A 15,877-nucleotide genomic window follows, 5' to 3' on the forward strand; every position below is an offset into this window, starting at 1 on the left:
TCCCTCCCTCCCTCCCTCCCTCCCTTCTTTCCTTCCTTCCTGTCTTTGGTAGAGATTAAACTTACTTGAATATGGATAGGAAAGATTCAAGAGAGAGGAGGAGTGAGGAGGGACTTGAAGAAAGAAAGCAATTTATAGAACAAGGTTCTGGAAATAGTAAGAATGGATGGGATTTGGAACACTTGGATGGCAAATGGTACACCTTTTCCATTGTAACAGAAGGGGAAGAAAAAAATGGGTTTTTGAATAGGTAATTTTAAAGGAAAAAGAGTTTCAATCTGATGATTTCTAAGTTTCCTCTTTTGGCAGCTGCTGCTGGAGAGAGGGAAGGTGAGACTCGAGAGAATAATAAATTTAGAGTATTTACTGTGAAGAAGATACAGAATAATAATTAGGGAGAAAATCAGATTTCCTGTGGCATTAAATTCTCAGTTGAGGCTAGACATCATGTGAATTTATAGCAGAATCAATCTGCCAGATATGTTGATTTTTCTCTAACATTTCTCAGAAGCCTTGGTGTAGGTGTGGAAGTGGGAACCAATTGCATTCATCCAAGACTGGTGTTATTCTAAGAAATTGTTATAGAAGTGCAGTGGAGCAAGTAGATTAAAAGATAAAGGTCTCTACTTCCTTATCTGAAAGTATAACATTTAAGAAGATCTGAAAACTGATGATTTTTTCTTAACGCAGTGGCAAAAGTTGCTCTGAATGAAAAGATATGAGGCTACTTATAACCTTTATTTATCAAACTTAGTGTATATATTCATATGTTTTACTTTAGAGATTAACGTGTATCATTATGGAGTGCTGTCTCAAATTTTGGTGGGGCTGTTACATCAAACATAGATTATGTCCTCTATAACTGTTCTTAAAACTGGCAAATTTTTGAATTCTGAAGGGCACCTGACCTCCAAGTCTTCAAGAAGAGACTGTCTTCTTGCATTAGCAAAAAAAAAAAAAGAGGTTGAAACGATATCCTATGGAACCTAAGCCAGATAGGGAAAAGGGGGAAGATAGGGAGGTAATCCATTGGGAAAAAGTAGGATGCTTAAGGAAATAGATGGCTTCAAAGAACTGATGTAGGGGGATCAATTGAGAAATTTGGAAGAATGGGAAGGGAGTACTTAGAATGTATAAATTTGGAAGAATGGGAAGAGTAATTAGAATGGAAAGAGTATTAGAATGTATCAATCGATTATTTCTAAAGGGAGACAGTTCTGAGTGGTTACAGAGTCCAGGGTGTGACCTTGGAAGTGGGCAGCTGAGTTGTAATGAAATAGAAAGTCATGAAAGATGAGGTCAAGAAACTGAGAGGCTAGAAAATTAGATGAGATACCCAGAGTAATGGCAAGATTTGGAGTGGAATGGAACATCACAAGTTCTCAGATCGCCAATGAGTGGGGCTCTGTGGAAGGTACATTAGATACCAAGATGTGTAAGACAAGGTCTTCACTCTTCCCCTGGACTATCATCTTTTTAAGAAACAAGGTGATACATAATTATACAACATGGTAAGAGTGATTATTATAGAAGCATAATCTAAAAGCTATTTAGTCTAAATGAGGAAAGAGATCCTAGATGTCTGGACAGGTCAGGAGACTAACCATTCAAGAAGAGTTTCACACACTGTTTTGGAACTTTCTGTGTTTGGTAAACGTTAAGGCACAACTCACGGATATTCGGTAGAATATTCGATCAAAAATAGTGGTTAAAACTGTCATATTTGCTAGGTAATTTACTAAATGCAGTGCAAGATATGAAGAAAAAGGTTGGATGTGAGCTATCTTCAAGAAATATTCTCTAATTTTAGGAGTCACAGACAAACCTAAGGCTTTAGGAAGGGTGATTTATTCTATTTGATGTGTAATTTTCTAGTATCTCCGTATTACTTTCTTTTTTTTTTTTTGCGGTACACGGGCCTCTCACCGTGTGGTCTCTCCCATTGCGGAGCACAGGCTCCGTACGCGCAGGCTCAGCAGCCATGGCTCACGGGCCCAGCCGCTCCGCGGCATGTGGGATCTTCCCAGACCGGGGCACGAACCCACGTCCCCTGCATCGGCAGGTGGACTCTCAACCACTGCGCCGCCAGGGAAGCCCTCCGTGTTACTTTTTCCTTTCTAATTTTGTTTTAATAGTTTTATTGACACCTATATCATTCTATTAGAAACTTCCTCAATCCTTTTGAATTCAAGTGAGAGTATAAGTAGTTAATAAGCAAATATATTCTGATTGATGATGTTAAAAATAAGAAAACACATAATGAAACATTATCGCTCAACATTTTAGAAGATGTACTTTTAGAGCAGTGTCAAAGTATGAACTGCTGTCTGAAGGTTACATTAGTTACATATTTCTTATGTCCTCCAAGAAGAAAAACGTTCTCAAACGTCATAGATTGTTTGATGAATGCTATTCTGGGGTAAGGAGTTGTGGGGGAAGACAGTGCTGACCACAGGAATGTTGAACAGCAAATGCTGGCTTTGGGCATAGTAGCTTTGATGCATAGTGACCTCTTTGAAATGTTGGGACTGATGGTCCTTGTGGGGACTTGCGTTACAAAATATCTGACACAGATTGAACATACTATGTGAGAACAGAAATGCAGAATAATAGGGCAATAATACCCTATCTATAAACCATCTGTGTTTACAGATTCCCTAAATAACGGGCCAAAATAGATTTCACTATGGTAAATATTCCAATTGCAGCGCTCTGCAAAATTCTCATCTGTCTCATGTATTTTAGGCATGATTTCTGGGTCGTGTGGCTTTTCTAGTAGACTTCAATGATGTGCAGCCACCAAGAACAGACCTTGTCATTTATTTAACTCCAACTGTCTTTAATCTCGAGAACAGTAAAACAGTGAGAAACCTTGGGGTTTCAACATAATCATAGAACATTACACAGGATCAGATTTTCAGATTCTTTGCTTTTGCTCTTTTTTGGCCACATTTACCGTAGAAGACTTGCGTTATCTACACATCTTTAAATTTGGGTTCATGGTTTTTCTCTTTTTTAACCTTTCTTCCTTTCTCTTTTAGTTCACAGCCATGAATGAACCACAGTGCTTCTACAATGAGTCCATTGCCTTCTTTTATAACCGGAGTGGAAAGTACCTTGCCACAGAATGGAACACAGTTAGCAAGCTGGTGATGGGACTTGGAATCACCGTCTGTATCTTCATCATGTTGGCCAACCTGCTGGTCATGGTGGCGATCTATGTCAACCGCCGCTTCCATTTTCCTATTTATTACTTAATGGCGAATCTGGCTGCTGCGGACTTCTTTGCCGGGTTGGCCTACTTCTACCTAATGTTCAACACAGGACCCAATACTCGGAGACTGACTGTTAGCACGTGGCTCCTGCGTCAGGGCCTCATTGACACCAGCCTGACAGCCTCTGTGGCCAACTTACTGGCCATTGCAATCGAGAGGCATATTACGGTTTTCCGCATGCAGCTCCACACGCGGATGAGCAACCGGCGTGTGGTGGTGGTGATTGTGGTCATCTGGACCATGGCCATTGTTATGGGGGCCATACCCAGTGTGGGCTGGAACTGCATCTGTGATATCGAAAACTGTTCCAACATGGCACCCCTCTACAGTGACTCTTACTTGGTCTTCTGGGCCATTTTCAACTTGGTGACCTTTGTCGTCATGGTGGTTCTCTATGCTCATATCTTTGGCTACGTTCGCCAGAGGACTATGAGGATGTCTCGGCATAGTTCTGGGCCGCGGCGCAATCGGGATACCATGATGAGTCTTCTGAAGACTGTGGTCATCGTGCTCGGTGAGTTTCGTCTTGACTGTAACTTACTTTACGGATTCTCGATGTCTTAGTACAAACCAGAGTAGTTTATGATAGTGGTAAACAACAATGTGAACATCAGCAGGTATATATGCAGGAATTACAAGGGGACAAGGCACCTTTATAGCAAATGTTTATGAAGAAGTCAGCATCCCAGTCTTTCTATAATTACAGACCTGGTTTCAGGGAAATAATGTCTTAGTGATGTGTTATAAATCATGGTGATGTGGAAGATGTCATTGACGAGTTTGGCTATCAAGCATTGAAAGATATCAGCTTTTGAAAGGTTTTATTACAGCCCAAATTGTGGAACTTTTGCCTATTGTCTCTTTATTACAGATTCTCAGAAAGTGTTTTTACTGTCCCATGAATATGCTTTCACACACAGTATTTTTATGAGTCTGTTTCCAAATAAGGAGTCTTTCACTTTCTGTCATTGTTACTGCACACATGTAGGTAAGTATATCAAGGTTTTGTGTAGATTTATTGCGCAAAATGGGTTGGAATTAATACCATCTCTGACAGTCATCTTTATGAAAACTTTTTTTCCATTAATTTTCGGGTTTTAGTGGTGGAAGTTAATTCATATTTCAAGGTGAAAAGCAGGATTTTATTTTTTTATGTGATGTATACTCGAATAACTTTTGCCTTTAAATAGGTATTGTTTTTCCTGGGTGAAAAATTCATGGTTAATGATCACAAGGAATATATTTATTCATTTATGTATTCAGAAAATAGTTAAAGAGAACCTCATAAGTTCCAGGCCCTGTGCTGACTCCCGGAAATGTGTCCGTGAAGACAGCATACACAGAACATTTCTTTTGGAGCTTAGAGGGCCTATTTTTAAAGTTTACCCAGTGAGAATTTTAAATAATTACCCTATTGAATTACATTTTCTCCATGGGCTATATTTGGGTTAATGTCTGATCACATTTAAAAAATATCTTTTAAAAAATCTTTAGTAGTTCATCTTTCTCCATTGAAATTCAGTGGAAAGTTCCTCTAATGCTCTTTGTTCCAGTTTGTAAAGCAGGGTTGAGTGGATGGAACCTGGGATGGTGTGGCTCCTCTGAAACTCTGGGAGCTACTTTAATTTTAGCCCCAGGAAAGAGAGCCCTAATTATGGCTCTAAGAATAAAGACCAGGCCTTGGGATTGCCGACACAACTAAAGCCCTGTCTGTAACTAACTGGCACGTGTAGGTAGTATCCCCACTGAGGCCCCCACCACCTCAGATGTGAAATTTTCTTATTCCATCCAACAAAGTTCAGTAGAAGTATAAAAATGATTTCCCTCTATGTTTAATTATCAACAAAAGCCTTGAGCATACCTGTGCCACAAGTATACATTCTCCATGATAAGGATGAAGCACATCTTTATTTACCATGGATGCTATTTTTTGTATTAAATTAAATAACATGAGAGATTTCACTTCTGTATTGACTCAAGTCTTTGTTTACTGCTGATCTCAATGTTGGTTGAAACTTTTCATACGGGTGCACTTTTTCTAGTATCATCTCAAGTACTGCTTGTAGTTCATAGAACCACCAGCAGAAAATGACTACTGAACTTGGACTATGAACCTGCTAAGCTCTTGTTTTAATTTTGACCTTTGTATAATGCCTAGCATTTTCCGGTGTGTAGTATGCTTAACGATTCATATAAAATTAACTTTTGTACCTCATTGGGTGGTTTTGCAGGTTAAATGAGAATTATTATTATTATTTTTGTGTGTGTGTGTGCAGTACGCAGGCCTCTCACTGTTGTGGCCTCTCCCGTTGCGGAGCACAGGCTCCGGACGCACAGGCTCAGCGGCCATGGCTCACGGGCCTAGCCGCTCCGCGGCATGTGGGATCTTCCCGGACCGGGGCACGAACCCGTGTCCCCTGCATTGGCAGGCAGACTCTCAACCACTGTGCCACCAGGAAAGCCCGAGAATTATTCTGAGGGTTTATGGGGCCACAGTTTCAGTGCACGTTGGCCCTAAATGCCCCTTCTGCCCTACCACACCAACCCCAGACTTGAAAATAACAGAATATAACGCTGGTTTCTGAGGTTAAACTAGTGGGCTCCACAAAGATTGAATACATGTAGCTGCCTCTGGAATAAATGGCATTATCTCTATCGATGTGTGATGAAAGAAGTTTAGAACATGGAGAACTCCAATCAGGGTGATAGGCAAAGAAATTTGGTGAGGCAAGATGTGTATGGGATTGTAGTATAGGAAGGAGAAATTAAATAAATGGACTGTAGCCTTGCAGAGAAAAGCAGCAAGAATGGGAGAATGGGCAGGGCTCGGAATAGGTAATTCACCACCCTAAACAGCCAGGTGTTTGTCAAGTTGGTGCCTGTTACCATTCGTACAACGTACTCCCCTGCTTGAATTCTATGTAGTCGTGCTTGCATGCGAAAGATGGGTTGGTCTTGTAGGAACAAGTTTGTTGACCATCAGGTTTTTTTGTGGTGCACGTTCGGTTTTTTAATATGTCTTCTCTGCCAGATTGTCAGCTTTGCGGCAGTGAGCAGGAAGTGTGATGATGTGTTGTCCAGTTTCTCCACATTACCTGTTGTGGGATCTGGCACAAAGTAGGTACTTGTAAAATAACTGTTGAATGAATGAATGTGGTGACAAAACCAGGTTTTTGAGCCTTCAGAACTGAGGACCAGAGAAAGCCATAGTGAATTCACTAAGTTGATGCCACTTTGTTCAGTCGTGTGGCAGAAACCAAACCTGGCTGCACCACTATTACATTTTGTGCCTTCCAGTCAAATGCAACAGCTTGGAAAGTGACCGCAAGGGCTGCTCAATAAATAATGTGTATTTTGTTCATTTATTCTGGGGATGATTACAGTTTAAGTGTCAAACCTTCGGTTTCCATTTCACCATGTCAAAATGACCTCTGGGTTTTAGACCTATTCAGTTCAATAAACCAGTGTTTATTGGTTATTTATCCTTCAGTAAAAGGATTTGTTAGTCAACAAGTTGAATTTCTAGGACTCAACATAAAATAAAGGGGTCTTTGAGATTTATGATGGCAATACCAGCAGCAGTTTTGAAGCACAAGATTTTGTATAAGCTGCTCCTGAGTGAGTACTGGATCTTAATAGTTTTATTTGTAAAACACATATAGCATTAATCATGTGCCTAGCACTACTCTGCCTTAGAAATGAGTTTTTGTAAAGAGCATCCCTGTGGAGTCTAGGTTTGTTAGCTTCATTTTTCAGAGGTGAAAACTGAGGCACAGAGAGGTTAAGGAGCTTTCCCAAGATCACACAGCTAGTTAAGTACAGGAGCTGGGATACGTTTCAGGCAGTCTGGTTCCAGAGCCCATGTGTTTTTCACCTCCATGCTATCCTTCCTCTCTATAATACAAACAGCTACCAGCACATGCTGGATTGTTTTATAAAGTTTGAACAGCACTGTGCTACTAAATTGAAACATTGTGATCCCATTTGTTTCTCTTGATACTGCCTAGCTGCCTGTGCTTCATTTCCTGGGTAGAAGAAAGCTTTCAGGGAGCATTCCTTTCCTCCTTTTGCTTCTTTCTGATGATGATAGTTACGACTCTCATCTCATTGGCCCTTTTCCACTGTTTGGTGTTGGAGCACCAGTAACTGACTGCTTCTGATTGAAGGAGTGTTTAGTTCAAGGTGTAGTTAACTTGAGGGTTCATTGTCCTAGTGCGAAGTCACGTAATCCTTCCCCAGGGTTGAATTCTCCCCACTTGACATTTTACCAAGAATTCCTTTTGAGCCTGTTCCATGGTTGAATCAGAGTGGTAGTCAAGTTCTTCCTTATTTGACCACAGTCTATCTTGAGTTGTAAGTCCTTGCCTTTCTTGCTCTGTTCCTTCTGATGACACTTCTGTTGGGGATACTTAGAGAAGAGGGAAACCAGGATTTGGAAAGAGAGAATAATGGTTATGGTGTAGAGGTTTTTGCATCTTAATTGTGGGAGAGAGTGAGGAAAATAAAGCAAAATAAATCCAGGTGGAGCCTATGTCTTTGGGGAAGAAGAGAGAGACACTTTTTCTAGTTGGATCTGTTCTGGCTGGAAATGATCACCACTGAAGCTAAATTACTGCTTTTTACCTACGTACCCTGTGCCAGGGTCAATACTCGGCATTACTCTTCATGTACTGTTTATAACCTTACACCAAGGAAAGTTGTGTTTCTCCCATTTTATACTGAGGGAACTGAGTTAAGATAGGGTAAGTAACTTGTTCAAGAGTGCTTATTTTGTAAGTAGCAGAACTGGAATCCAGCTGTAAGAATGTTGTGTACCATGACCTTCTATCATAGGACACTGGTCACGTGCCATACAAGAGACTGTTACTGGTATTAATAATAGTAGTTGGGGCCAGATGAGTTTAAGCCCATTGTTTTCTCGTTACTCTGATGAAGGATAATTTGGCGAATATCCTGTAAGCGAATCTTTATGTACTTCTCTGTTCAGTTTAATTCAACAAACATATTGTTGAGTGCTAATTATGTGCTAAAGGATAAAAAGATGAATAAGGTAAATACCATTTATTTAAATTGAGGCAACATTCGTTTATAACGTGATATAAGTTTCGAGTGTACAACATTATATTTCTACAGCATCCTCGTCACCAAAAATATAGTTTCCATCCATCACCATACTGTTGATCTCCTTTATCTGTTTCACCCTCCTCCCCACCCCCTCCCCTCTGGTAACCATTACTCTGTTCTCTGTATCTACGTGTTTGTTTTTATTTGATTTATTCTTTTTTAAAAAAATTCCACAGTGAGAGAAATCATATATTTGTCTTTCTCTGGCTTATTTCACATAGCATAATACCCTCAAGGTCCATCCATGTTGTTGCAAATGACAAGATTTCATCTTTTTTATGGCTGAGTAGTATTCCAGTGTGTGTGTGTGTGTGTGTGTGTGTGTGTGTGTGTGTGTATGTTCACACATATATACTACAATCTTTATCCATTCATCTGTTGATGGGCACTTAGATTGTTTCCATCTCTTGGCTATTGTAAGTAATGCCGTGATGAACATGGGATGCATATATCTTTTCAAATTAGTGTTTTCATATTCTTTGGATAAATAGCCAGGAGTGGGATAGCTGGATCATATGGTAGTTCTACTCTTAATGTTTGAGGACTCTCCATACTGTTTTTCATAGCGACTGTACCAATTTCCCACCAACAGTGTAGGAGGGTTGCCTTTTCTCCACATCCTAACCAACACTTGTTACTTTTTGCCTTTTTTTTTTTTTTTTTTTTGGGGTACTCGGGCCTTTCACTGTTGTGGTCTCTCCCGTTGCGGAGCACAGGCTCCGGATGCGCAGGCTCAGCGGCCATGGCTCACGGGCCCAGCCGCTCCGCGGCATGTGGGATCTTCCCGGACCGGGGCACCAACCCGTGTCCCCTGCATCGGCAGGCAGACTCTCAACCACTGCGCCACCAGGGAAGCCCTATTTTTTGCCTTTTTGATAACAGTCCCTCTAACAGGCGTGAGGTGATATCTCATTTTGGTTTGGGTTTGCATTTCCTAATAATTGGTGATCTGAATATTTTTTCATGTACCTGTTGGCTATCTGTATGTCTTCTTTGGAAAAAATGTACGTTCAGCTCCTCTGCCCATTTTTTTTTTTTTTTTTTTTTTTTTTTTTTGCGATATGTGGGCCTCTCACTGTCGTGGCCTTTCCCGTTGCCGGACGCGCAAGCTCAGCGGCCATGGCTCACGGGCCCAGCCGCTTCGCGGCATGTGGGATCCTCCCAGACCGGGGCACGAACCCGCGTCCCCTGCATCGGCAGGCGGACTCTCAACCACTGCGCCACCAGGGAGGCCCTGCCCATTTTTTAATCAGATTTTTGTTGTTGTTGTTGAGTTGTGTGAGTTTTTTATATGCTTTGGGTGTTCACTCCTTACCAGATATATCATTTGCAAGTATCTTCTCCCATTTAGTAGGTTATCTTTTTGTCTTGTTGATGGTTTCCTTTGCTGTGCAGAAGCTTCTTCATTTGATCTATAGTCCCATTTGTTTAGTTTTGCTTTTTAAACTTCATTCTTTGCTGAGCTTACAGCGTGTTAGAGGAGACTGAGAAGGAGTTGCAAAGCGGTCGGGCCCGTGTGCTAGTTGACGTCTGGGAAGAGTGGAGGGAAGGGAGGCCTCACACAGGAGGAAATATCGAGTTGGGTCTTGATGCGTGTGGAGGAGCTTGTCCTCCTGTGGGGTGGGGGTAGAGGAGAAGCTAAGCAACAGCTCACCTTTGGGGAACTGAAAGTAGTCAGGTGTGATTACCATGTGGTGGGTATGCTGGATAGAGTTTTGACTTAGAGCCTTTATAACGTATTAAAGGAGTTTGAGTTTCTGCCTTTCGGTGATCAGAGATGCTAAAGGATTCTCTAGGATAAAGAACACCAGTTCCTTATAGGGATAACCATATAATTTATCATCCAAACTGAGACACTTCTGGTAGTGAAAACAGGCACTAAGTGGGACAGTGGAACAACAGGCCTAAACCAAGACTAGTCTGGTCCACCCAGGATGTACAGTCACTCCCCTTCTAGGCTCTGCTTTCTGTTGGTTTATATTCTTTCTCCGTTTTCTTTCGGCTCAACACTCGACTGGTTCCCCTGTGTAAATACAGTAAAGAACAACTTTTTCTTCATTTCTGTTTTTTGTAAATCATGCTGTCCAACTTCCTAATCCTACAAATAAAGGGACCGAAGCTCCCAAGTTAATTGAGAAATTTAGGTCTGAGTTAGCTGGTGGCTCAGACCGAGAACTAGGTTTGTTAACTTCCACTAAGGTGCTGTTCCTACTGCCTAGGCCTCCAGCTTGTTCATTTCCATCCACACCTTCCATCATTTTCTTCCTTGTGAACATCAACATGTATTTCTGTGGCTACCCAGGGTTAGGTGTAAACATTGTGGCTATAAAGGTACCCGGAACCCACAGAAAGGGTTCCCTTGAATTTGGCCTTATTATAAACAGCTGGTGATCTCTGAAATGAAGCTTTGATAAAAGTCATTGGAAACTGAATTACTGGCACATTATGTAGTTTTTACACATTTTTTTTTAACTAATGCTCTTTATTTTTTTTAATTTTATTTTTTGAATTTTTACTATTTGTTTGGTTGCGCCGGGTCTTAGCTGCGGCAGGCGGGCTCCGTAGTTGCAGCTCACCAGCTCCTTAGTTGCAGCATGCATGTGGGATCTAGTTCCCTGAACAGGGATCGAACCCGGGCCTCCTGCCTTGGGAGTGCGGAGTCTTATCCCCTGTGCCACCAGGGAAGTCCCAACACCTTCTTATCATCCTGTTTGCTTTCTTCATAACAGCATTGTATTAGTTTCTTATTTATCTTGTTTTTTTATTGTTTCTATTTTACCGTGTGTGTGTGTGTGTGTGTGTGTGTGTGTGTGTGTGTAGTTTTCCCACTTACATTCATTGAGGCAGGATGCCTCTGGGATCTACTCCTGACTCTTGTAATCACTCTGGGTGATTCTGGGCAAGTCACTTTCTCCGTGCAGCAATTTCTCTGTACTTTCATCTCTAGGATGGAGTTGGCCGATTTGATTTCCAAGGTTATTTAGAGTTCTACTTATAACTCTATAAATAAAATGATAAGGACATAACTACTGTGGATCAGCCACGTAGCGTTTTCTAGTGGAAAACGTAGAAATAGAATTGGAGTAAAAGCAAGGGACTATGATTTTTCTCCGTATCAGCTTTTGAATAACTAGGTTTAGGTGTACTGTCCCCCATTAAAGGGAGCGGCACATTGATAGAGGAGAGTCTCAAAGAAACGATTTCAAAAAAAAATGACTCTGCAGTAGAGAGCTGAGTGGCAAGAAGAGAGGGTTTCCCAGTTGGTCTTGTTGCTAAGGGAAGGGACTAGACACAAGAGTCTCTTATTCCCTGGCCACAGGTGACCAACTGCACATCCTGTTGCTCTGAAGAGGAACCAGAGCTACCCCAAGTCTCCTCAGGTCCCCGTGGCATCCCTGTTAAGGCCTCTTTGAGGAAGGACCTGTGAGACCATTCATGAGAGCCTCTGTTGTTGGACGAGCCACGGGGCTGGCTGGTACTGCGGGTGTGGTCAGGAGAGAGTCCCTGTGGAAGGCCCACAGTGCTGCCCAGACCCCAGATCCTGGGCCTGGTCAAATGAGAAAACAACTTGCAAATACCAGCTCCTTTGTACCCTTTTGTTGCCCAACTCCATTCAAATATTTTTACTCAGAAGAAACTTTCAAACAGAAACAGAAAACAAAAATACCACATGAACCTAACAGGGTTTCTTCTGAGGTGTGGACAGAACAGGCAGAACATGGAGCTCTTTCTTACTTTAGGTCTGATGAGAGTGATTCAGACCTCTTCTCATTGAGATGCCTGTCAGTCCCAGAATGAACCTTACACAGTCATTTGTCCTCGTCCTTAAAGGTCATAGAAGATGCAAGGGTTTCCTGAAGGAATTGTGGCAGCCGCTGGAAATCACTGTTGCTTAGGGCTTGAGAGCTTCGATTCGGAATAAAATAGGCCAGAGTTTAGAATTGGAATCCTGACCCCTCACTTATTAGTTTCATAGCCTTGAGGAAATGACTGAACCTCTCTGCGCCTCAGTTTCAGGATTAATAGCATAGGGATAGTAGGACCTTCCTATAATCAAGTGATCATGAGCATTAGACGAGGTAATTCATGTAAAGCACACTTAGCACAGGATCTGGCTAATGTAATACGCTTACTGAATGGTAGCAAGTATTGTCATTACCATGAGGTCTTGTCTGCATGTGCCTTTTCTCCCCCTGCGCCCCACCCGCCCTTTCTGTCTTCTCTCTGACATACCTCTACTCATCCACACACCAGCATACATACAATAGTGGGTTTGGTGGCTGTGATGGTACTTCATTTCTATGACATGGTACTAAAGTACTGTTGTGGTTTAGCAGCTCTTGGCTCCAAAACAGGCTGTAAATTTTATTCTGAGTGGCCTTTGCTTTCCCAAAGATACATCTGCACTGCAGAGTTGCCTGCATCTTATTTGTTGAGCCTCAGCCGTATGTATGAAAAGTCCTATTACCCCGTAAGAAATGACAGTTTTGACCTGGTAACTCTCTGGACGTCTCCAGATTAAACAGTTAAATAGTGTTGGCCATTAGAATGAGTTTTGAAATGGAACAGGCCACTTTGTCAATATCTGTTAGAAAGGGTCATTAGCTCCTTTTGGTGGACCTGCCATGCTTAGGGCACAGCTGGCAACCCAGCCATCATTCAGGGCACCATTCTGTTTTCTTTTGATCTGAAGTGAAAGACTGTGTCTGGCATAAATGAAAGAAATGGCAAATGGGTAGGGTCATGAGACCTTATTGCTGTTCCCTAGTCAGTCCCAGCTTTATTGTGAGACCACTTGAGATTCCTTTAGTCTGGGTCCCAACACTATCCGCCTAGAAAGGAAAGGATATTTCACCCCCCTTCTAATCTCTCACTGCTACTTTACGTATCTCTTTGGAGTATTGTTTTGGGAATTCAGTGATGGCAAGGTTTTATTTTATTTCCCAGCCCCTAGAACAGGGTCTAGCACTTGGAAAACTCTGGTTTTTTGTTTTGTTTTGTTTTGTTTTTTGTTTTTTTTTGCAGTACTCGGGCCTCTCACTGCCGTGGCCTCTCCCATTGCGGAGCACAGGCTCCGGACGTGCAGGCTCAGCAACCATGGCTCACGGGCCCAGCCGCTCTGCGGCATGTGGGATCTTCCCGGACCGGGGCACCAACCCGCGTCCCCTGCATCGGCAGGCGGACTCCCAACCACTGCGCCAACAGGGAAACCCTCTAGATATTTTTTGAATGAATAAATGAACTACACCTTTTATTCTGGATGGAGTTTTACAGGTTCCCTAGTAACAATAGAAATATACCTGTGTAGCTTGAAATTCAATGGGATTTAATAATGAGTCTCATTCAAAGGAATATTTGTTTAAAGGTAGTTGTAATAAGGCAGTTCCGCATCCTGCCTGTCAAGGACATTTCTTTAGGTTAAGTTCCATTGTGAGCTTGTTAATAATAGTTTGTTTTGTTAACAAATATGTATTGAATGTGTACTAGGCCCTCTGTTAAGGAGTAGGGAAGCGGAGATCAGTGAAAATATGGACCCTGTTCTCAAGCGGCTCTCATTTTAGGAGATCATAATGGATAATTTAAATAAATAAAAACAATGTAATTTGGTAAATAAAATATGGAGGGTGCTGTGGAAGTGCTGTCTTCTGATTGGACAATGTCAGTATATTTCATGATGAAGGAGATTTAGGAATAACATCTTAGATGATGTATAGGAGTTTGCCATGTGAACCCAGGCAAAGAAATTACTACTATTAGCTATTCTTGCACTCTGAATTAAGTATTCAGTTACTTCCTTATATTGCAATTAATACGTTACTTAGATATGGAAATAACCCATTTGGCATTTTTTGGGGGGTGGGAGGGGAAGCTTGCGTGATTTTAAGACAACATTGTGCTTAATAATTTTTTTGCCTGCATTTTGCACTGTATAATTCTTTTTTTGAATCGACTGTAGTTAATCAGATTCACATTAAATTGGTTATGAAGTAAATGAGTTTGCATGGTTACTGACCTATAAGGAAAGGGATGGTTTTTCTGCATGTGCAAATTAACATCTTGTAGCAAGTAAGAAGTGCTCTGTAGTGACATGTATGTTTTCAGGACTTGAAAGATCATTGCCTGGAGCTGTGGACACTTACACTTATGACGAACACACATATAGGCATGCAAATTGCCATATTTAGCAAATATAAGTAATTGCATGGGACATACTCATACTAACAAAAGTATTCATTGTTTATCTGAAATTCAGATTTAACTGGCTTTATGTATTTTATGAGGCAACTCCAACACACGTAGCATTGGATGGGAAATAAAGCATTTTAGATGGCAATCAACCCTCTGTACATAGATTTTTTTTTTTTTTTCCTATGTGTTACAGGTTTCTGTATTATCCTGGAGATCAATTTAAGCACAAAGGGGTTTCACTTATTTAATATTTCTGGTTTTTATTTTGGGTTGTCTAGAAATAAAGGGACATGTCTGCTTTATAGAATCTTATATTTATTGATCAGCAATTATATATGTTTACAAACAGGTAATGTATACCTTCAATTCAAAACTGAAGTTTTCTCTCCTTTTACATATACTCTGTCATGCCCTTTGAAAAAAAGTATCTTAACGATTTGTTTTTCCATGGAAATCATCTTTTTTCCTGTGTTTGTACCTTTGCTGTTTTTTTCTTTGAGGTCTAAACTAGAGCCTTATACTCTGAGAAGCTACTTTTTATTCATGTATTTCAGTGAAGATGATACTGTCTAGACTGAGTGTGGTCATGGCTTTACTTAAACCCTGGCTGGTCTCCTCCAATAGAGGAGTTATTATAATGATCCAAAGCAAATATGAAGTTCTAATAGGGTTACACAGCAATAACAGGGTCTTTTTGAAGAAGTGGGATTTAGTCTGGCATTGGGAGACTGGAAATTCATGGCTTCACCTATTTATCCTGCCCAAGTAGACTTTTGTTGACACAAAGAACACTGCACTTTAAGTAGGGTTTTCCATGAGTTCATTCTAAATGGGTATTTCTACACTTCAGAAAGCTTCTCTTCATGTGGCAGGCAGGAATTCATTTGCTTGAGTTATTTTCCTTTCTTGGGGGGAGAGGGAAGATAGGAGCCCAGCCTTACAGGACCTGCACAGGAAACTGATGAGGTGAAAAGCTGACAAGCGTTTGCTGTGGCCAACAAGTTATTCTGGAGGGATTTGCTTTGCTAACTTTGCTGAGCACATGATGCCCGGGAATGCTCCTTTGTATATTGCCCCAGCCCCAGAGGAGAAGCCCAGCTCTAAATCGAGGCTCTGGAATCTGAGTTTCTGAACGAAACAGGGGAAGCCTATATTTGGACATCCTGCAAAGTCCATGTATAATGATCAAATAAACAAAAGTTGTAGAGATTGGAACACTAGCTTTATTTAATTTGGCAAATTCTTATGTCTTGGGAAAAATGAAGATGTTTTCATTAAAAAACACTCTT

The 15,877-nt window shown here is 41.2% G+C and overlaps 1 protein-coding gene across 1 annotated transcript in view; it reads left to right on the forward strand.

Annotated features, from left to right (window-relative positions):
- The window catches only part of LPAR1 (lysophosphatidic acid receptor 1), a 167,362-nt gene that overhangs the window by 104,391 nt on the left and 47,094 nt on the right, over positions 1 to 15,877 (forward strand). The window contains exon 3 of the mRNA XM_007449778.1: positions 3,042 to 3,789. Within this exon, the coding sequence (XP_007449840.1) occupies positions 3,042 to 3,789 (748 nt within the window). The remainder of the gene's footprint in view (positions 1 to 3,041; positions 3,790 to 15,877) is intronic.

This window comes from Lipotes vexillifer, unplaced genomic scaffold, assembly GCF_000442215.2.
Source record: "Lipotes vexillifer unplaced genomic scaffold, Lipotes_vexillifer_v1.1 scaffold230, whole genome shotgun sequence".
Taxonomy (NCBI): Eukaryota; Metazoa; Chordata; class Mammalia; order Artiodactyla; family Lipotidae; genus Lipotes; species Lipotes vexillifer.